The following is a 21,729-nucleotide window of genomic DNA, read 5'->3' as shown; positions in this document are numbered from 1 at the left end:
CATGTGTCCAGGTAATTTGAAAGGACAAGAGCACAGATAAATGGGGTTCAGAGCGGACACTGTCGGAACGTGACAGCAGATAAATGGGGCACCAAATTAGTACAGTTGAAGATGCTCATCTAAAGGGGCAGCAACAGCGAAAAGAGTTACAAATGGCAAAAGCCAAGACGCATTCAGAATCTGGGCCAATTTACTCACAAAAGATACAACAGTCTGCCCAGTACCTGAAAACCCTAATGCCAATAGCTCAAAGAGCTCAGCTCAATACAACCAATGTCAACTGCGAGCATTCGTTCGACCTTGCAATCCCTGTGCAATACTGCTTCCTCCATTTGCTGCCACTGTCGTGAACTGATGCGCCTAGAACGAGATCTCGCTGGGCGCGTGGAATGTCCGTCCGCGGCAGATCGCCTCCAGGTTTTCTCCGGCGTAGGAGCTGAGCGGAGAAACCTCGACGCCTATGAGAAAAGGGATCATGAGAAAGGTGGCCAGCACAATCTGTTCTGTCTTGCAATGCCTGAGTTGTGGTTTAGTACTGCATGTTTCAGGGTACAGGCAAACGTGAGGAATTACCTGTCATGTACAAGGGCACAGAATGGGTCAGGAAGCCGCCAGCAGCGACTACCCATCTGCTGTGGAGTCGGAGCAGCATCAGTTTGGCGCTATCGGGGGTGTCGTAGGCTGAGCCATTCGCGTTCTTCACTGGAGCAAATTCCTCTTCGCGTAGCACCTGGATTTTGAGATATGCACCAGTGGGTATCTCAAGCTTTTAAACCCAAAGAAAATGGGGGAAAAGAAGAAGAGGGGACAGAATAGAAATCGAACCTCGAAAAGCGTCGTGGACGGGGAGTAATTGAATGCATCGAATATGAACTGCTCAAGCTTCAGGCCCATTGTATACCCATGAATCGAAGGTATCTTCTTCTGTGCAAGATGATACCTGGCCACCAAATTTCCAAATGTCAGGTGCTGCAACAGAACATAATTTATGCTAGACTAGAGCATGTCAATTGCCAAGTAAAATTACTTGCCATGACATGCCTAGCAGATCCTTAAATCACAAACTGTAGATATAACTCTCATTCTCCCAGGAAGATTAAGAGACATAAGCAGCAAGTAGGTAAAGAACTACTGTAAAACCAGACTCGGAGTTTGGAAGAGGAGGCAAACATAATATGATTTCAGAATTCAAAGTGGATACAGAAACACTCACACGCTGTCCTTTTCAAGGCTGTTTGCGACTTGATTCAGAAATTCCAAACTGAACATATGCAAGCATACCTGCAAAGAACAAAGAAATATGTTAGTTTCAAGTGTCACAGTTATTGAGGGAAAGAGGGAGCGACAAGCTAAGGATAGAAATATACATTGCTCCAACAATAACGAAGGCGTCCTGTTGATTGATTAATTTCAGTAGTCATAGCCGCATCCATTTCACTATACTCGACCACGGAAAGAGGTCCACCACGGCCTCTTTGAACAAATACTCCAACATTCTCTTGTGGATAAGCCTGTTAAGGATATGACAGACTATCAACAAAGTGCATAGTATGCCAAAAATGAAAATTGCCACAAAAAAAGTGATGAACCATGAGAATTTCTTTTGCGAGCTCGAAAGATATTTGACCTTACCTTCCTAACAACCTTCGCAGCAGAAGATACACCCTTTTCTATAAAGTACCCTAGGAAGGTTGGATCTGCAACGCGAACCTGCGCATAAGACATCGATTAGCGAATGAGAAGGTGCGGACATCAGATGACACCTCAAAGCGCATGTACTCACCAATACGTTATCAACTCCGTAGCAATCTACATACTTTACACCCCGTGAAGACATATCGTCAAGCAACTTCTTAGACTTCAGAGCTGTGAGATGTTACAGTTGTAAAAACTAAGCATCAGTATCTAATAGTGGGTAAAATACAACTACTGCAAGATGCATAATAACTGGTTCATATCTATGGGAGATTACCGGCATAAACTCCTCCATTTCCATCAGGTGCCTTGGCTACCTGGTTTAAGAAGATCATGTAAGAACAATCCAATCATTTAGCATTGCAGATATGCAGTATCAAAGTAGCTTTGCAGGCATCAAAACTTGCATTTAAACTCTCAGATCACACACCATGAGTAAAACTTAGAAAACAAAGTGCTATAAACCGTAACTTTGCTTCCTGACCATACATGGTAAGATGGATCATGAATGAAAAGTTAAAGTAAGAGAAGATGCAACACGGTACCTTGTATGGCGTCTCCATAATAAATCTGCCATCGTCAGAAACACATGGAAGGGTGCCTTGTTGGAAAAAGGTCACCTGCCAAGAAGATATCAACGTTTCAAGCCTAGCTATTAAAGATAACTCTTACTATTGGATTCGACGAGTATGCACATGTTTGTTGAATTGCCATGAATATTCAATGCAACAGAAAATTCTGTACTTGTTCTTACCTGGTCAGCCTCTAAGCCAAAATATTTACAGCTTTCAAAGAATTTGCGTGTGACATCATCGGTGAAGGGGCTGGTCATTATGTACCAGTGGATTGGTAAAGTATTTCTTGGACCTGCAAATTATTTTCAAATCAAGGGTAAGGAGGTGAAGTAAGCAAAGGACAAAGAAAAATCTACAAGCTTGTGGTTAAAAGATATTACTGTCACTGGACTGAGCAGCCAACTTTTGAATACACAAAATGCGTTCCGCTTGGAGTTGGAAAAGTGATTTTCCAGATGGAAGGCCAATACCTGAAAGGCCAACATGAGGCGTCAAGAGAAAATTACAATGATCAATATAATGTAAGGAGATTGGAATTATCAGCGAAATGCAATTCCATACTAGTACGGATGAATAAAGATGCCACACTGGATATAGTAAGTACATCCATTTCCTTTTGATCAGGAGACAATGCATAACAGTGATGTACAAATTTATGAGATGTGAAATCTGCCGCTATGGAATTATCAGCAAAAATGCAATTCCATACTAGTATGGATGAACTAATATGCCACACTGGATACAGTAAGTTTGATTAAAAGACGGTGTATAACAGTGATGTGCACAATTTACAGTATGTGAGATCTGCCGCCATGGAATAAAGAATTGTGCCAAGAACTACAAACATCACTATGGTGTACTGTTTTTTAGTTTTAAAAGAAGAGCATACCACTGCACATATGCAGTCAACTACTAACATACAAGGACTCAGATGGGATCGACTTACTGAAACACCCCTTAGGATCTGAGCTACCAAGCCGAGTCCCCTACACACAAGGCACAACACGAAAAGAAATTAGATCATCATAAGCATAATGCTACCGAATGGGCGGTAGAGACTACATAGACTGCAGTATCAGAAAACAGGATTGGGGGGACTATATCTCATCAGATTACCTGACCACCAGCCAAAAGGACAACGGCCAGCCTCCCCTCCGAGATGGCTCTCAGCCCCTTCTTCCACCACCGTTCTTTGTCCTCCGGAGACCTCTCCTCCACCCTCGACACGCTGGATTCCGGCACGGGCTCGGCGGGCGCCAGATAGCCTCCTGTGCTTAGCAAGATCACCACATTAGCTAAGAATGCTGATCAAAGATACACAATGCATAGTGTTCTTCACTGGAATGATGGCAACTTGTGCAAATGAAGGAACTCTGACCTTGTGATCCCATAGAGCGTCGAATGATCCGGTCAATCCTCGAAAGATCCAGACTCTGCAATATAGTTAGTACGCACAGCTCCGTCAGTATTCAGTCGCTGTCAAAATGGCAAACAGATGCTGCAAATTTCGATTGAGGTCGGGCAACACCACAATCGAAATGTGCAGCATCTGCAACCGATGGAGATTTACATTGCTGCTCAAATCCTCATCTTCTACCCCACAAATCTCAGCAGCACTTTCTACTCGAAATCAAATAAATCCAGCTCCACGTGCAGAATTCCAGCCCACAACCAAATCGACAAGCATAATTCCAACACAAAACCGAAATCTTTCTTTCATAATTAACAATCCCGGTGCAGAAAGTAACTTGTTATGCCGAAAAAACCTCCGCCGACACTCCCTGCGCGAGGAAACAGAAATCCCAGCGCAAGAAAGCCAAATCCGGCCATGAAATCCCGCCGGGAGAGGACCAACAGGAGCAGCGCATTGGGGCCTGTATGTCTCACCTCGATGTCCCGGACGAGGAGGTCGCGGTCCTCGGGCGAGAGCTCGTCCCAGAGCGCGAAGGCGCCCTCTTGGCCGTAGTCCTTCATCCGCTCCAGCAGCTCCTGCGGCGGCGCCGCGCCCCACCTCCCGACCGGGCCCACCGGCGCCACCGACCCCACCATCATCTCCTTCATCTCCTCCTCCTCGCCGCGGCGGCAGCACGCAAGAAGCGGCGGACGGTGGCGACGCGAGGGAGATTATGAGCAGGCAGAGGAGAGCGGAGCAGCGGGCGGTGGCGAGGCGAGGCTAGAGATCCGTGATTGGGTAATGATCCGCTGTGCCTATGGCCAGGCCAAAAGAGCCAGCTCGGACTGTTCGCCGGTGCGTGCGTGGGCGTGGGCCGCGTAGGTGGTGGTGCCGGTGCGTGTGCCGCCGCGCGAGGTGAGGTTATATACCGCGGCGCCGCGCGGTGCGCTGCAGGTGTCTCCTCCCTGGCTTTTGGATCGGAGCAGGTTGCGAACGTACTACAGGGGAAGGGGGGACGAAGCTACACATGCCATGGCGACCACGCCATTTGGATGTTTACGGCGAATAATCAATCTACTATACTTGGCTGATAATTTTACTCCCTCTATATATAGGAATACAAGTATTTTTTTTGGTTATCTACTGCATTTGACTAGCAAAATACGGAGCACGTTACTTGCCACAAAAACATGTCTCTCTACAATCATTGTTGGACGAATTTTCTTACTCCCTCGGCCTCGGCCCCGTATTACTTGTAGCTGAAACGGATACATCTTATATGTATTGGATCGGAGGTAGTACCATGTAGTTTTATGACATACTGATTCCTTTGTCAAACTAAAGACCTAGAAACCCATGCCCGGCTTATATTCCCATCCGAAGGGAGTGTCTTTTTTGTGCCATAATACCAGATGCGGATTTAATCACTAACCCAAATTTGCATATTTCTTGCTGATCTTTATTCAGCTCATCTGTGTATTACATGTGTAAGGGCATCTTTAATTGAATCCCAAAAATTTAGCCATTCAAAAGCCACCTTAAACTTGAGGAGTTAAAAGAAGAGGTTCCTAGCCGAACTCCTAAAAGCTATCTCATTAAAAAAATGAACAAAGATTTATTTCAAATACAAATTTAAACTACTCGATTATGCATAATTAAAGAAAGGTAGCAACCATATATAGCATAAGTAGGTGGTATCACTGGATAGCATAAATGAATAAATTTAAACTACTTGTCATCACCATGACAGATGCAGAACGCGTCAAAGTCATCTGAGTCAGAGGAGATAGGGATCACCCCATACTGAAGGGGTCGGCCTCACCTCCTCCTCGTCGGAGATCTGTTCCAATTCAGGTCATCATCCTTGCACTCGAACCATGCTAAGTTCTCGGTGATGAGTTGTGGGTTCTTCACAATGTGGTCAGCCATATAGGCCTTGTTGATGCACTCGGCCTCGAGCTGGCCCATGGCCATGCGGTTCTCCTTTTCCTCAGCGCGGGAGACCATTCTAATAGGAGGAGGCTCGACGAAGTTTGGGGCGCACGACTGCCAAGGGGATGTTGGTGAATGCAGTATTTCAAAATTTTTACCTACGATCACGCAAGATCTATCTAGGAGATGCATAGCAACGAGCAGGGAGAGTGTGTCCATGTACCCTCGTAGACCGAAAGCGGAAGCGTTAAGTAACGCGGTTGATGTAGTCGAATGTCTTCGCGATCCAACTGATCCAAGTACCGAACGTACGGCACCTCCGCGTTCAGCACACGTTCAGCTCGATGACGTCCCTCGACCTCTTGATCCAGTTGAGGCCGAGGGAGAGTTCCGTCAGCATGACGACATGGTGACGGTGATGCTGAAGTTACCGGCGCAGCCTTCGCCTAAGCACTACGACAATATGACCGAGGTGTGTAGCTGTGGAGGGGGGCACCGCACACGGTTAAGAGAAACTTGTGTGTTCTAGGGTGCCCCTACCCCGTATATAAAGGAGGGGAGGGGGAGGCCGGCCGGCCCCTGTAGGGTGCGCCAGGAGAAAGGAGTCCTACTAGGACTCCAAGTCCTAGTAGGATTCCACCTGGAGGAAGGGGGGAAGAAGGAAGGAAGAGGGGGAAGGAAAGGAAAGGGGGGCGCCGCCCCCTTCCCCTAGTCCAATTCGGACCCAAGGGGGGGGGGGCGCGGCCAGCCCCTTGTGGCCCTTCCTCTCTTCCCACTAAGGCCCATCAAGGCCCATTAGTTCCCCTGGGGTGAAAGGACCACGATGTTGCCTAGAGGGGGGGTGAATAGGCGTTTTTAGAATCTTTTACGGATTTGGCTATATCCTAACGCGGAAATAAACTAAGCAGATATTTTTCAAGCACAAATCCTAAATATACTAGGCTCACTAAGTGCACCAACAACTTAGGATAAACAAGATGAGAACAACGAGGATATGAGTAAGCACAAGTAAGTCACACAAACTTACTCAATGTATATCACGAGATATGGAAATGAATAATACACACAACCACAAGTAAGCAATACAAGCTTACACAAATTGTATCACAATATATGGAATTGAATGATACAAGCAAACTCAGCTAAGCACTACAAGCTTACACAAGTTATGTCATAAGATATGAAAATGAATGTTACAAGCTAGCAATTCACACTAAGCATAAGATAGAACAATAGTAGAAAGCATGAATTGCGAATATAAAGTGTAGGCCTAAATAATCTCTTCAAGGGAATGGCCAACACAATATAATGAGGACAACAAGATATAGTGAATGCACGGTCAAGTGACCAAGTAAACCACAAGTAAGGAGTTAGGGTTAGGGATAACCAAAGTCACAAAGACGAGGATGTATCCCGATGTTCACTTCCTTGAAGGAAAGCTAGTCACCGTTAGAGAGGTGGATGTTACCACGAAGGCACACCAACGCCACGAAAGCTCACCCTATTCTCCTTGAGATATCACCACGAAGGCGATTCTCAACCACTAGTGGTAGACCTTGAGGCGGCCTCCAAACCTTCACAAACTTTCCGGGGGACAAATCACAAGTTGATTCCTCACCGGAGCACTCCTACCGCCTAGGAGTCTCCAACCTCCAAGAGTAACAAGAACAAAGGGGAAATGCTCAAAACTTGCTTAAATCACGAATTCCTTTGGTCAAGAGAGGGAGAGAGAGTGGATCTATCACTTGATTGGAAAAACTCTCAAGAACTCTCACGAATCTCTCCGGGATCTAAGATTTGGTGTAGGAGAAGTGAGAGGGAGCCACTAGTGTTCTTGGGGCGATTTGGATGGAGTGATCAACCCTCTACCGGATGGGTAGAGGGGTATATATAGTGTGCCAAGAAAACTAGCCGTTTTAGTGTAAGTGGCAGCGCCGGGCCAGACATCCGGGCAATGGCCGGACATCCGGCGGCTGAGAATCACACACACGTATGTGAAAAATACATTACAGGGCCCGGACATCTGGCCGAAGCCCGGACATCTGGCCAAACTTGGGGCCTCGGACATCCGGCCAAGTGCCGGACATCCGGCGTATACAAACAACATTTCGGTAAGCTTTCTGGACATCTACGGCCGGACATCCGGGCCAGGGGCCGGACATCCAACAATTTCACATAAATCAGACGCCCTCTGGATAGCAGTGGCCGGACATCCGGGGAAAAGCCCAAACATCCGGCCAACACAAAAACTGCAGCCGCCCCAAAAGTAAAACATGCATAACTTTCACATCCGGACTCCGATTTTGAAGATCTTGGGCTCGTTTTGAAGCTATGGAAAAGCTCCAGGTCCTCACATAGAGAACCACTCAAGATAAACCAAAAAGGAGGGTGCAAATTATGGAAAGGTAAGATCATATACTTTGGGGAACGTATTTGGCTATGGATTTACTTTGGTAGATGTATAGGCATATTGTATTTGTATTGGATAGGAGTGAAATATGCCTATGTTGAAATATGATGTGAGGAAGTAGAAATAGAAGATGTTGACTTGAGCAAATCTATCACTAACCCCTTTGATCCCCTCTTAATAGTGCGGGATCCCTATAACTCAAGAAACATAAAAGAGCTATACTACATAGCTATCGAGAATCCGTTCTTGAGTGTATATTTTTCTTTGGTGGTCATCTCTCCACAACACTAATGCCAAAGGAACTAATACCTTTGACTCAAGCCTTTCACTTGAGCTTGATGTTGATGTTTCTTCTTGGCTCAAGTTGAAGGCAAGACATTGGTGAAGTCTTCAAGTAGCTCCCCCATACACAATATGGGAGGCTTTGCTTTGTATTCATCTTCACTTGTCCATCATGTGATCATCAACAAGCTTCAAGCATGTATCCCTCGGGATGGTTATCTTGAACTTGCCCTTATCAACCATGATCACCAACACTTGATGTCATCCTCTCATAGACACTTGAAATCTCTCTCTCGATGCGAGCCCATGAGAATCACCTAACCCTCAAAAACATAGACAACACATAATATGGGTTAGTACACAGAGTGCAATTAATAATTTCTTATCATACCACAAGATCTTATGTGGTGCATCATTTGCGCTCGTGTGTTGACCATTTAGAGTTCAATCTCCGAGCTTCAACTTGGTCAACCGATATCTCTACTCCATGTTTAATCTTGACGTCATGAAGGGTATATTGAATTCTTCACTTGAATAGCTTGCTCAATCATGACTCAACACATGAGTCCATTATGATCATATCTTTGAGCCACTCCTAGAATTCATCATTCAAATCATCCTTTTAAGATCTTGATCCATTATGGCTCAAACCATAGCTCTAAGCATGGCAACCCTTAAGATACTCCAATGAACTCCATTTTGATCATCTCGATGTAATTGTTGCTTCAAAGGAGTTGTCTTCCATTATTCTTCAATCATTTCCAATGGGACTAATCTTCAAATGTATATCTCAATGCAAACGTTAGTCCATAAGGATTGTCATTAACTAATTACCAAAACCACACATGGGGACTACATGTACTTTCAGGTTCCGATAACCCTCCGGCACTCCGATAATTATCCAGTACCTCTCGGAACTCATCCGGTGTCCGAATAACATCGTCCAATATATCAATCTTTATGTCTTGACCATTTCGAGACTCCTCGTCATGTCCGTGATCTCATCCAGGACTCCGAACAATCTTCAGTCATCAAATCACATAACTCATAATACAAATCGTCATCGAACGTTAAGCGTGCGGACCCTATGGGTTCGAGAAATATGTAGACATGACCGAGACATTTCTCCGGTCAATAACCAATAGCGGAACCTGGATGCTCATATTGGCTCCTACATATTCTACGAAGATCTTTATCGGTCAAACCGCATAACAACATGCGTTGTTCCCTTGGTCATCGGTATGTTACTTGCCCGAGATTCGATCGTCGGTATCCTCATACCTAGTTCAATCTCGTTACCGGCAAGTCTCTTTACTTGTTCCGTAATGCATCATCCCGTAACTAACTCATTAGTCACATTGCTTGCAAGGCTTATAGTGATATGCATTACCGAGAGGGCCCAGAGATACCTCTCCGATACACGGAGTGACAAATCCTAATCTCGATCTATGCCAACTCAACAAACACCATCAGAGACACCTGTAGAGCATCTTTATAATCACCCAGTTATGTTGTGACGTTTGATAGCACATTAAGTGTTCCTCCGGTATTCGGGAGTTGCATAATCTCATGGTAATAGGAACATGTATAAGTCATGAAGAAAGCAATAGTAATAAACTAAACGATCATAGTGCTAAGCTAACGGATGGGTCTTGTCCATCACATCATTCTCTAATGATGTGATCCCGTTCATCAAATGACAACACATGTCCATGGCTAGGAAACTTAACCATCTTTGATATACGAGCTAGTCAAGTAGAGGCATACTAGGGACACTCTGTTTGTTTATGTATCCACACATGTACTAAGTTTCCGGTTAATACAATTCTAGCATGAATAATAAACATTTATCATGATATAAGGAAATATAAATAACAACTTTATTATTGCCTCTAGGGTATATTTCCTTCAGTCTCCCACTTGCACTAGAGTTAATAATCTAGATTATATAGTAATGATTATAACACCCATGGAGTCTTGGTGCTGATCATGTTTTGCTCGTGAGAGAGGCTTAGTCAACGGGTCTGCAATATTCAGATTCGTATGTATTTTGCAAATTTCTATGTCTCCCTCCTTGACTTGATCACGGATGGAATTGAAGCGTATCTTGATGTGTTTGGTTCTCTTGTGAAATTTGGATTCCTTCGCCAAGACTATTGCTCCAGTATTGTCACAAAAGATTTTCATTGGACCCGATGCACTAGGTATGACACCTAGATCGGATATGAACCCCTTCATCCAGACTCCTTCATTTGCTGCTTTCAAAGCAGCTATGTATTCCGCTTCACACGTAGATCCCGCCACGACGCTTTGCTTGGAACTACACCAACTGACAGCTCCACCATTCAATATAAATACGTATCCGGTTTGTGACTTAGAATCATCCGGATCAGTGTCAAAGCTTGCATCAACATAACCATTTACGACGAGCTCTTTGTCACCTCCATAAACGAGAAACATATCCTTAGTCCTTTTCAGGTATTTCAGGATGTTCTTGACCGCTGTCCAGTGATCCACTCCTGGATTACTTTGGTACCTCCCTGCTAAACTAATAGCAAGGCACACATCAGGTCTGGTACACAGCATTGCATACATGATAGAACCTATGGCTGAAAAATAGGGAACGACTTTCATTTTCTCTCTATCTTCTACAGTGGTCGGGCATTGAGTCTGACTCAACTTCACACCTTGTAACACAGGCAAGAACCCTTTCTTTGCTTGATCCATTTTGAACTTCTTCAAAACTGTATCAAGGTATATGCTTTGTGAAAGTCCAATTAAGCGTCTTGATCTATCTCTATAGATCTTTGATGCCCAATATATAAGTAGCTTCACCGAGGTCTTTCATTGAAAAATTCATATGCAAGTATCCTTTTAAGCTATCCTGAAATTCCGTATCATTTCCGATCAACAATATGTCATCCACATATAATATCAAAAATGCTATAGAGCTCCCACTCACTTTCTTGTAAATACAGGCTTCTCCAAAAGTCTGTGTAAAGCCACATGCTTTGATCACACTATCAAAGCGTATATTCCAACTCCGAGAGGCTTGCACCAGTCCATAAATGGATCGCTGGAGCTTGCACACTTTGTTAGCACCTTTTGGATCGACAAAACCTTCTGGTTGCATCATATACAACTCTTCTTTAAGATATCCATTAAGGAATGCAGTTTTGACATCCATTTACCAAATTTCATGATCATAAAATGCGGCAATTGCTAACATGATTCGGACAGACTTAAGCATCGCTATGGGTGAGAAGGTCTCATCGTAGTCAACTCATTGAACTTGTCGAAAACCTTTCGCAACAAGTCGAGCTTTGTAGACAGTAATATTACCGTCAGCGTCAGTCTTCTTCTTGAAGATCCATTTATTCTCTATGGCTTGCCGATCATCAGGCAAGTCAACCAAAGTCCACACTTTGTTCTCATACATGGATCCCATTTCAGATTTCATGGCCTCAAGCCATTTCGCGGAATCTGGGATCATCACCGCTTCCTCATAGTTCGTAGGTTCGTCATGGTCAAGTAACATGACCTCCAGAATAGGATTACCGTACCACTCTGGTGCGGATCTTACTCTGGTTGTCCTACGAGGTTCCGTAGTAACTTGATCTAAAGTTTCATGATCATTATCATTAGCTTCCTCACAAATTGGTGTAGGAATCACTGGAACTGATTTCTGTGATGAACTACTTTCCAATTCGGGAGCAGGTACAATTACCTCATCAAGTTCTACTTTCCTCCCACTCACTTCTTTCGAGAGAAACTCCTTCTCTAGAAAGGATCCATTCTTAGCAACGAATATCTTGCCTTCGGATCCGTGATAGAAGGTGTACCCAACAGTCTCCTTTGGGTATCCTATGAAGACACATTTCTCTGATTTGGGTTCGAGCTTATCAGGTTGAAGTTTTTTCACATAAGCATCGCAGCCCCAAACTTTAAGAAACGATAACTTGGGTTTCTTGCCAAACCAAAGTTCATATGGTGTCGTCTCAACGGATTTAGATGGTGCCCTATTTAACGTGATTGCAGCCGCCTCTAAAGCATAACCCCAAAACGATAGCGGTAAATCGGTAAGAGACATCATAGATCGCACCATATAATAAAGTGTGGTTACGATGTTCGGACACACCATTACGCTGTGGTGTTCCGGGTGGCGCGAGTTGCGAAACTATTCCGCATTGTTTCAAATGAAGACCAAACTCGTAACTCAAATATTCACCTCCACGATCAGATCGTAGAAACTTTATTTTCTTGTTACGATGATTTTCCACTTCACTCTGAAATTCTTTGAACTTTTTCAAATGTTTTCAGACTTATGTTTCATCAAGTAGATATACCCATATCTGCTCAAATCATCTGTGAAGGTCAGAAAATAACGATACCCGCCGTGAGCCTCAACACTCATCAGACTGCATACATCAGTATGTATTATTTCCAACAAGTCTGTTGCTCGCTCCATTGTTCCGGAGAACGAAGTCTTAGTCATCTTGCCCATGAGGCATGGTTCGCAAGCATCAAGTGATTCATAATCAAGTGATTCCAAAAGCCCATCAGCATGGAGTTTCTTCATGCGCTTTACACCAATATGACCTAAACGGCAGTGCCACAAATAAGTTGCACTATTATTATTAAAATTATATCTTTTGGCTTCAATACTATGAATATGTGTGTCACTACTATCGAGATTCAACAAAAATAGACCACTCATCAAGGGTGCATGACCATAAAAGATATTACTCATATAAAGAGAACAACCATTATTCTCTTATTTAAATGAGTGACCGTCTCGCATCAAACAAGATCCAGATATAATGTTCATGCTTAACGCTGGCACCAAATAACTATTATTCAGGTCTAAAACTAATCCCGGCGGTAGATGTTGAGGTAGCGTGCCGACGGCGATCACATCCACTTTGGAACCATTTCCCACGTGCATCGTCACCTTGCCCTTAGCCAATCTTCGCTTAATCCGTAGCCCATGTTTCGAGTTGCAAATATGAGTAACAGAAACAATATCAAATACCCAGGCACTACTACGAGCATTAGTAAGGTACACATCAATAACATGTATATCGAATATACCTTTCACTTGGCCATCCTTCTTATCCGCCAAATACTTGGGGCAGTTCCGTTTCCAGTGATCAGTCCCTTTGCAGTAGAAGCACTCAGTCTCGGGCTTAGGTCCGGACTTGGGTTTCTTCACTTGAGCAGCAACTTGCTTGCCGTTCTTCTTGAAGTTCCCCTTCTTCCCTTTGCCCTTTTTCTTGAAACTAGTGGTCTTGTTAACCATCAACACTTGATGCTCCTTCTTGATTTCTACCTCCGCAGCCTTTAGCATCGCGAAGAGCTCGGGAATTGTCTTGTCCATCTCTTGCATATTATAGTTCATCACGGAGCTTTTGTAGCTTGGTGGCAGTGATTGAAGAACTATGTCAATGACGAACTGTAGCAACGGTGCATACTCAAGGAGAACACTTGTACCTTGAAATTTAGTGAGAGGTCATCTTATAATGCTACCGCCGTATTAAGCAAAATAAGATGCATAAAGGATAAACATCACATGCAATCAAAAAAGTGATATGATATGGCCATCATCATCTTGTGCCTTTGATCTCCATCTCCAAAGCACTGTCATGATCACCATCGTCACCGGCTTGACACCTTGATCTCTATCGAAGCATCGTTGTCGTCTCGCCAACTATTGCTTCTACGACTATCGCTACCGCTTAGTGATAAAGTAAAGCAATTACATGACGATTGCATTTCATACAATAAAGCGACAACCATAAGGCTCCTGCCAGTTGTCGATAACTTTTACAAAACATGATCATCTCATACAACAATTTATATATCATCACGTCTTGACCATATCACATCACAGCAAACCCTGCAAAAACAAGTTAGTCATCCTCTAATTTGTTGTTGCAAGTTTTACGTGGCTGCTACGGGCTTCTAGCAAGAACCGTTCTTACCTACGCATCAAAACCACAATGATTTTTCGTCAAGTGTGCTGTTTTAACCTTCAACAAGGACCGGGCGTAGTCAAACTCGATTCAACTAAAGTTGGAGAAAGAGACACCCACTAGCCACCTGTGTGCGAAGCACGTCCATAGAACCAGTCTCATGAACGCGGTCATGTAATGTCGGTCTGGGCCGCTTCATCCAACAATACCGCCGAATCAAAGTAAGACGTTGCTGGTAAGCGGTATGACTATTATCGCCCACAACTCTTTGTGTTCTACTCGTGCATATAACATCTACGCATAGACCTGGCTCGGATGCCACTGTTGGTGAACGCAGTATTTCAAAAAATTTACCTACGATCACGCAAGATCTATCTAGGAGATGCATAGCAACGAGCGGGGAGAGTGTGTCCACGTACCCTCGTAGACCAAAAGCGGAAGTGTTAAGTAACGCGGTTGATGTAGTCGGACGTCTTCGTGATCCAACTGATTCAAGTACCGAACGTACGGCACCTCCGCGTTCAGCACACGTTCATCTCGATGATGTCCCTCAAGCTCTTGATCCAGTTGAGGCCGAGGGAGAGTTCCGTCAGCATGACGGCGTGGTGACGGTGATGATGAAGTTACCGGCGCAGGGCTTCGCCTAAGCACTACGACGATATGACCGAGGTGTGTAACTGTGGAGGGGGGCACCGCACACGGCTAAGAGAAACTTGTGTGTTCTAGGGTGCCCCCTGCCCCCATATATAAAGGAGGGGAGGGGGAGGCTGGCCGGCGCCTGTAGGGCGCGTCAGGAGAAGGGAGTCCTACTAGGACTCCAAGTTCTAGTAGGATTCCACCTGGAGGAAGGGGGGAAGAAGGAAGGAAGAGGGGGAAGGGAAGGAAAGGGGGCGCCGCCCCCTTCCCCTAGTCCAATTCGGACCCAGGGGGCGCGGCCAACCCCTTGTGGCCCTTCCTCTCTTCCCACTAAGTCCCATCAAGGCCCATTAGTTCCCCCAGGGGGTTCCGATAACCCTCCGGCACTCCGATAATTATCCGGTACCTCTCGGAACTCATCCGGTGTCCGAATAACATCGTCCAATATATCAATCTTTGTGTCTCGACCATTTCGAGACTCTTCGTCATGTCCGTGATCTCATCCAGGACTCCGAACAATCTTCGGTCATCAAATCACATAACTCATAATACAAATCGTCATTGAATGTTAAGCGTGCGGACCCTACGGGTTCGAGAACTATGTAGACATGACCGAGACATATCTCCGGTCAATAACCAATAGCGGAACCCGGATGCTCATATTGGCTCCTACATATTCTACGAAGACCTTAATCAGTCAAACCGCATAACAACATACATTGTTCCCTTTGTCATCGGTATGTTACTTGCCCGAGATTCGATCGTCAGTATTCTCATACCTAGTTCAATCTCGTTACCGGTAAGTCTCTTTACTCGTTCCATAATGCATCATCCCATAACTAACTCATTAGTCACATTGCTTGCAAGGCTTATAGTGATGTGCATTACCGAGAGGGCCCAGAGATACCTCTCCGATACACAGAGTGACAAATCCTAATCTCGATCTATGCCAACTCAACAAACACCATCGGAGACACCTGTAGAGTATATTTATAATCACCCAGTTACGTTGTGACGTTTGATAGCACATTAAGTGTTCCTCCTGTATTCGGGAGTTGCATAATCTCATAGTCATAGGAACATGTATAAGTCATGAAGAAATCAATAGCAATAAACTAAACGATCATAGCGCTAAGCTAACGGATGGGTCTTGTCCATCACATCATTCTCTAATGATGTGATCCCGTTCATCAAATGACAACACATGTCCATGGCTAGGAAACTTAACCATCTTTGATTAACGAGCTAGTCAAGTAGAGGCATACTAGGAACACTCTGTTTGTTTATGTATCCACACATGAACTAAGTTTCCGGTTAATACAATTCTAGCATGGATAATAAACATTTATCATGATATAAGGAAATATAAATAACAAATTTATTATTGCCTCTAGGGCATATTTCCTTCAGAGGAAAGTTAATCCTCGCCCAACTGTCGTAGTACCACACTGTCGCCATGCCATACGTGTGGGCCGCCTGCTCCGTGGTGGTGAATGTGCCAAGCCACCACTTTTCTTGTGTGTCTGAATATCGGATCTTTGTCGCCCAAGTGCCCCGCACCGATGCCGCACATCGTGATACTTTAGCGGTGGTCGCTGCGACATGGACCTCGAGGAGGCGTGGGAAGCCAACGCTCGGGATGGTCGTGTGGGCTCGTTTCGGACGAAATGAGGCTCCTCGGGGTCCCTTATCATCAACGATGCATCGATTTAAACGGCGACGACATGCGGCAATCGAATCGAAGTGGGGCATGGGACAGGCGGGGCTACAGGGTGCCCACGAAGGTGCGTGGTGACCGGCCGAGGCAAGAAGGAAGGCGACGATGTGGAGCAGGCCAAGCGGTAGAGTGGAATTTTGCTGAGAAGTTGTTATGTTGGAGAAGTTAACCCAAATGAGAATTCTGATAGGGGTGGAACTCAAGGAGAATCTTATTCTGCTCATGAGCTCATTTGAGCTCGTGATGAATAGTAAAATCATAAAAAAATCAGGTTGGGGGAGGTGAAGCTGCTGGCTAAAGCTCGCGCTTCAACTCTGCTCGGAGCTGCTGTCGACGGCGACGCCCATGGGCGGCGCTACCTTGCTGAAGGTGTCGCGAGGAGCAATTCCGCCTCCCCTTCCTAAGGTTTGGGGGAAACCCTTGATCTGGGTCTTACTGAATCGGACAATGGCGGCACTTCGTGTCATGTTCCCTCATGAGGTCATTGTCTTAGAGGCAAAATCCGGCTGTGGGGAGCAATGGATGTGATGGTGGTGCGGGGTGTGCTTCCTTCTTCTCCTGTGGTGTTGGTGTTGTCTCCCGACGAGGTTGGTGGCGTGGTCTCAGTGTGCGAGCTTCTAAGGAGGGGTGGAGAATCCCTTTCGAAGCCGGCTAATGGCGAGTGTGCGGGCCTATGAAGCTTTCCGGGTGTGGACTCGGCTCCGTGATGCCTTTCGATGTAGCCGGCGGCACCGCTGCCATGTTGTAGCCTCGGCGGCGTGTGGCTCTTCGTCCATGTGTGAACTCGGCTACACGTTGCTCTTCGGCTGCACCGGTAGCCTTGAGGTGTCATGGTTTGGTCTCGGCAGATTGGAGCTTTTCGTCAACAATGGCGGTGCTTCTCGTGCATTGTGCCTCTCGTTGGTTGGTTGACCAAGGAAGTCGAAGGCCCTCCCAAGTACTCCCTCCGTAAACTAATATAAGAGCGTTTAGATCACTAAAGTAGTGATCTAAACGCTCTTATATTAGTTTACAGAGGGAGTAGATTGTATCGTTGAGTCTTAGTTTGTCAACCTTTGCTTCTTCTTCTTCTGTTGTTCCTTCTTTGATCATCTTGTCTATGTAATCTCTGTAATTTCCTGGTCTCTGCCAGTTGTCCTTAATTAATGAAACGTAGCGCTGGCTACTGTTCGTCAAAAAAGAAAAGAAAAAAACAGTAGCAGCAGCAGCACGTGACAGCCCTGTCCGTCCACGGCCGTCTGTACCAATTTAGGTAGATCATGTGATTTCTAGTACAGGTACATTGTCTCTGGCATTTGGACAGCAGCTTTGCTCTATTTGTATCGTGCGTGCATGTGTTGTTGCCGTATATACGATACGATCGAGGGTGGTAACAACTGTCCAGCGTCGGCGATTCATTCATTCATGGGCCAACCTATCTCTCCCTCCCTCCCAGTTCATGAGACTACTCCCACTACGTACTACTTTGCATTCATGCTCCCTGCAACTGCAACGGACCACGGCAGTGAATTGATTGATTTCAATGGCATCCATCCATGCATCTGAACAGCAAAACATCTCAGATACTACAGTGGTAGTACTGTGGCGGCAAGTGGGGCAAGTCGGCAAGATCAGCCCCCCTTATCCTAATCAAGCTTCTGAAGTGCAGAGATAATCTGAAGATAGAAACGCAGGATTACTTGTCTGAACAATACAGCGGAGGCCGAAGTAGTAGTTGGGCAGTACTACAAATGAACCTGAAACTGAATATAAACACCGTAGTACAGTACTAGTATAATTTATTCCGTTGAATGGAGAAACGAGTAGCCAATGGCCAATGCCAGTGAGCCGATCCTCCGCCTACCTAGAAGAAGCGGTCACCGACAGGACGACGTACCTGACCCGCTGCCTGCTGGCTGGGTGGATCGATCGACGACCAAAGGCTTGAATTCCAAGTTAGGTTGTCTTTTTTCTACCTATCCAAACAAAGAAAGAAAAGGTTAAAGGCACAACTAATAATGATAATAAGTACACACATTTTCTCACGTACTGGCCGATCCATCCACTACCACTACCACTACCACTACTAGGCAGTGCAGTAGCTTTTTACAGCATTGTGGTTGTAGGCTTTGTCCCACTTATCAATATAGTAGTACGTGTTTTTCTCCTGTAATAACAAGCAAGCATGCAATAATTCGACCTGGAGCCCGGGCTCCGATGAGCCCGGTGAATAGTACGTCGATTTAAAATTGAAATTAGAGTCCGGAAAATTCCAAATTTCTTTGTGGAGAAAGATGCTCCTGTGCGTGAACTGCGTGCAAAATTTTGTAAAGTCTGGACATTCGAGTAGCTCGTGGCAAAAAACAAAAATTTCGGATGTCTAAAAAACTTTTGAAAGTCGCACTGTTCATGCCTAATTTTTTTTTTGCCACGAGCTCCTCGATTGTCCAAACTTTTTGGTTGCATCTTCGTTGTGTCACCACCTGCACTGCGTCTGCATGCATGCCTTTTGCGGTTGGAGCCTTGCGCCTCACTCATCAAGGCAACAGCTAGCAGGGCAGACCGATCCAAAACCCAGCCCGTGGTGTGATCATGAACGAGCGAACGAACCGGTTTGGTGGCGCGTCGACGGCCGGTCGACGAGACGTATGACCATGCGATGCATCCACCGATCGTCGATCGGCTGACAAGGACGTGGCTAGTCTTGGTTTCTGTCAGCCTGCTGCTGCTGGTCGGTATTAGTAGATGTATACAATCATATGTGCAGTGCGGCCGCGTGCAGCAACCAACCGGCCGGCCGGCCCGGCTGCAGTGGTCAGTCAGTGCGCTGCTGCCGGTGCTGCAGTGGTCAGTGCATGGCAGGATGAGGCGTAAGCCTGACACGGGTGTGCGCGGTGCGGTGGTCAGCCTGGAAAACAAAAGTTGGGCCGGCGTTGCCACGGTAGGCTTGCCCGGCGAGCACGCAAAGCACAGGAGAAAATTCAGAGAAAATGATGCGCACCTCATGGTTTTCTTTTCTTTCATCAAGGATATATAGAGGGAGAAGCGTGTACTCCAGCTTCTGAAACAGCGACTGCAGTCGCAAAGCCACTGAATAGACTCGGTGTATGAATCGATATATGCTTCCTTCTTCTTCTTCTTCTTTTATATAAGCGGAGCGTGCTGCACACGAATGCACGAAAAAGCGAATTAGCAAGAACGGAGAAACGAAGAGCGGTTAACACCTAATTATATGATGCTTTCTCGTTACAAACCTCTCACGCCCTCTTGTGTGTAGCCCATATTGAAATCTCTAGAAAGACTTTTATTTAGAAACGGAAGAAGTATTTCTTTTTTCGAACCATGCAGGAGGGCTGCACTGCATGTGATCGCTCGGAGGGAGTAGAAAGTAATGTTTCTCGAACACAGTATGTAAGGACAACCTCTGAAGAAATGGTTCCAACTTCCAATAGGTTATCCATGAACGACAGTCGGCGACCGTTTCTTAATTCGTTTTGGTAATGGACTGACTGGGCTGGGAAACACCAAACATGTGTCGGCCTTATCAACGAACGATACAGTAGTAGTAGGTGTTGGTTTCTTTTCTCTCCTCTGCTTACGGCCAGCAGCAGCAGCTTTAGCCTTTAGCGCTGCGACTGCATGCACTCATTCACAGGTCTCGAGTCGCTCTCATGAAAGCTAAGCCTCTACCTGCGCCGGAACCCGACGTCCAAACCGCAATACATATTCTTTTGCAATCAAGTTTATTCTTTTCACGAAGAAGAAACTGAGTTGATAATATGGGTAGACGGACACTAAGCAAGCCTTGAGCAATAACGCCGAATATTTCTCCAAGCGATGCAAGAAAATGTTGATTAGGTTCCTCAGGTTTTATCTTGTTATATAAGCATTTGAACAAGAATCTTTTTCCTATTGCCCGCATGAACTTCCACAAGAGGTTTTCTAAAGGTTAATTTTGACAAGATCGGATGTTTTCCCGCAAATTATTATTTTTTTGACAAGAGTTATAGGAGCCGGCTTTCCTGGATCTCTGCTGGTGCCTGGTGGTGATAAATCGGCACATTTTCTGGCCTCAATGCTGTGAATCGGGGACACTGTAAACGAGCAGTTCCACAAGTGAAGAAAAATAGGTCTTTCACCAAACAAAAATGTCAATAAATGCTCCATCATCGGTGTTACTTGAAAGTCAGGGAAACATTTTCTTACCAACAAGGAAAACAATAAGAAATTTACGACGAAATCTCGACAAGCAAGGAACAAAGAAAGGGAATGCCCAGTTGCTAGCAGAAAAATCTTCTGGATTCGGGAATGCACCTTGTAGCCTTGTAGACACGTACTACCATATACTAATATGCAGAGAATATGCTTGTTGAGAAAGAGGATGTGTGAGTGTGAGCCTGCTTAGTGCTGTTGATTAGCGCATTATTCTGTTAAAAAGCTGCGTCCTATCATGAGATGATGGCACGAGATATTGTGATCATATAGTAACTGGCAGGATCTCTAGCCTTATTATGGCAGCTACAACTTGGGTGAGCAGCTAGCTAGCAATCATGGACTCATTTTAACCCTACACATACTCCATTGGGAAGCCTCGGCAGCTTTGTTTGCACCATCTACTCCACAAATGAGCTTTTAAGCAGACAGGGTGCCTGTGCTGATGACAATGTGCCAGCAGACAGTTCTGCATCATTACAAGATCATGCCCAATGAAAGATTTTCAGCACATCAAATACAATTTGCAATGTAAACTTTGACTTGGTAGCCTCACAATGCAGGTTAGTGTGCAGTGCAGTGTGGTGTGTGGACCTCTCACAGCAGCAAACACTTTAGCTATCTGATTACTTGTGTGGGAGTAGTTCAAGGACCACAGTGCACATAGGATTAGACCAGTGACCTGTACTTCCATGGCATCCAATGCATCAACTTCCCAACAACTGTTGCAGGAAGGAGGCACCACCAATTATTATTACCCAACCACACAGTGTACATGCCAGACCAAACTGAGAAACACAACACAACACAAGATGAGATGCCACTGCCAGCCACCCTAACCTAAAGTACTCCAAGAATCAATGGAAGAGTGGTACATCACAACAACATTTGTTACCACCGCATCATGCACAAGGACACTAATCACA

The 21,729-nt window shown here is 45.3% G+C and overlaps 1 protein-coding gene across 1 annotated transcript; it reads right to left on the bottom strand.

The window, feature by feature from the left end:
- Nucleotides 1-41: 41 nt before the first annotated feature.
- On the bottom strand, nucleotides 42-4,702 carry LOC123054305 (UDP-N-acetylglucosamine diphosphorylase 1). Its single transcript, XM_044478039.1, has 15 exons — nucleotides 4,158-4,702; nucleotides 3,649-3,703; nucleotides 3,387-3,538; nucleotides 3,217-3,256; nucleotides 2,651-2,740; nucleotides 2,450-2,562; nucleotides 2,241-2,315; nucleotides 1,973-2,012; nucleotides 1,784-1,866; nucleotides 1,633-1,710; nucleotides 1,368-1,511; nucleotides 1,214-1,281; nucleotides 826-940; nucleotides 574-730; nucleotides 42-458 (listed from the first exon to the last, which is right to left on the bottom strand). The coding sequence occupies exons 1-15, from the start codon at nucleotides 4,329-4,331 to the stop codon at nucleotides 361-363; spliced, it is 1,482 nt and encodes a 493-aa protein (XP_044333974.1). The 5' UTR covers nucleotides 4,332-4,702; the 3' UTR covers nucleotides 42-360.
- Between the last annotated feature and the right edge of the window lie 17,027 nt (nucleotides 4,703-21,729).

Source organism: Triticum aestivum, chromosome 2D (assembly GCF_018294505.1).
Source record: "Triticum aestivum cultivar Chinese Spring chromosome 2D, IWGSC CS RefSeq v2.1, whole genome shotgun sequence".
Classification (NCBI taxonomy): domain Eukaryota; kingdom Viridiplantae; phylum Streptophyta; class Magnoliopsida; order Poales; family Poaceae; genus Triticum; species Triticum aestivum.
The sequence above is the reverse complement of the archived record's forward strand: the minus strand, read 5'-3'. Positions and strand labels throughout refer to the sequence as shown.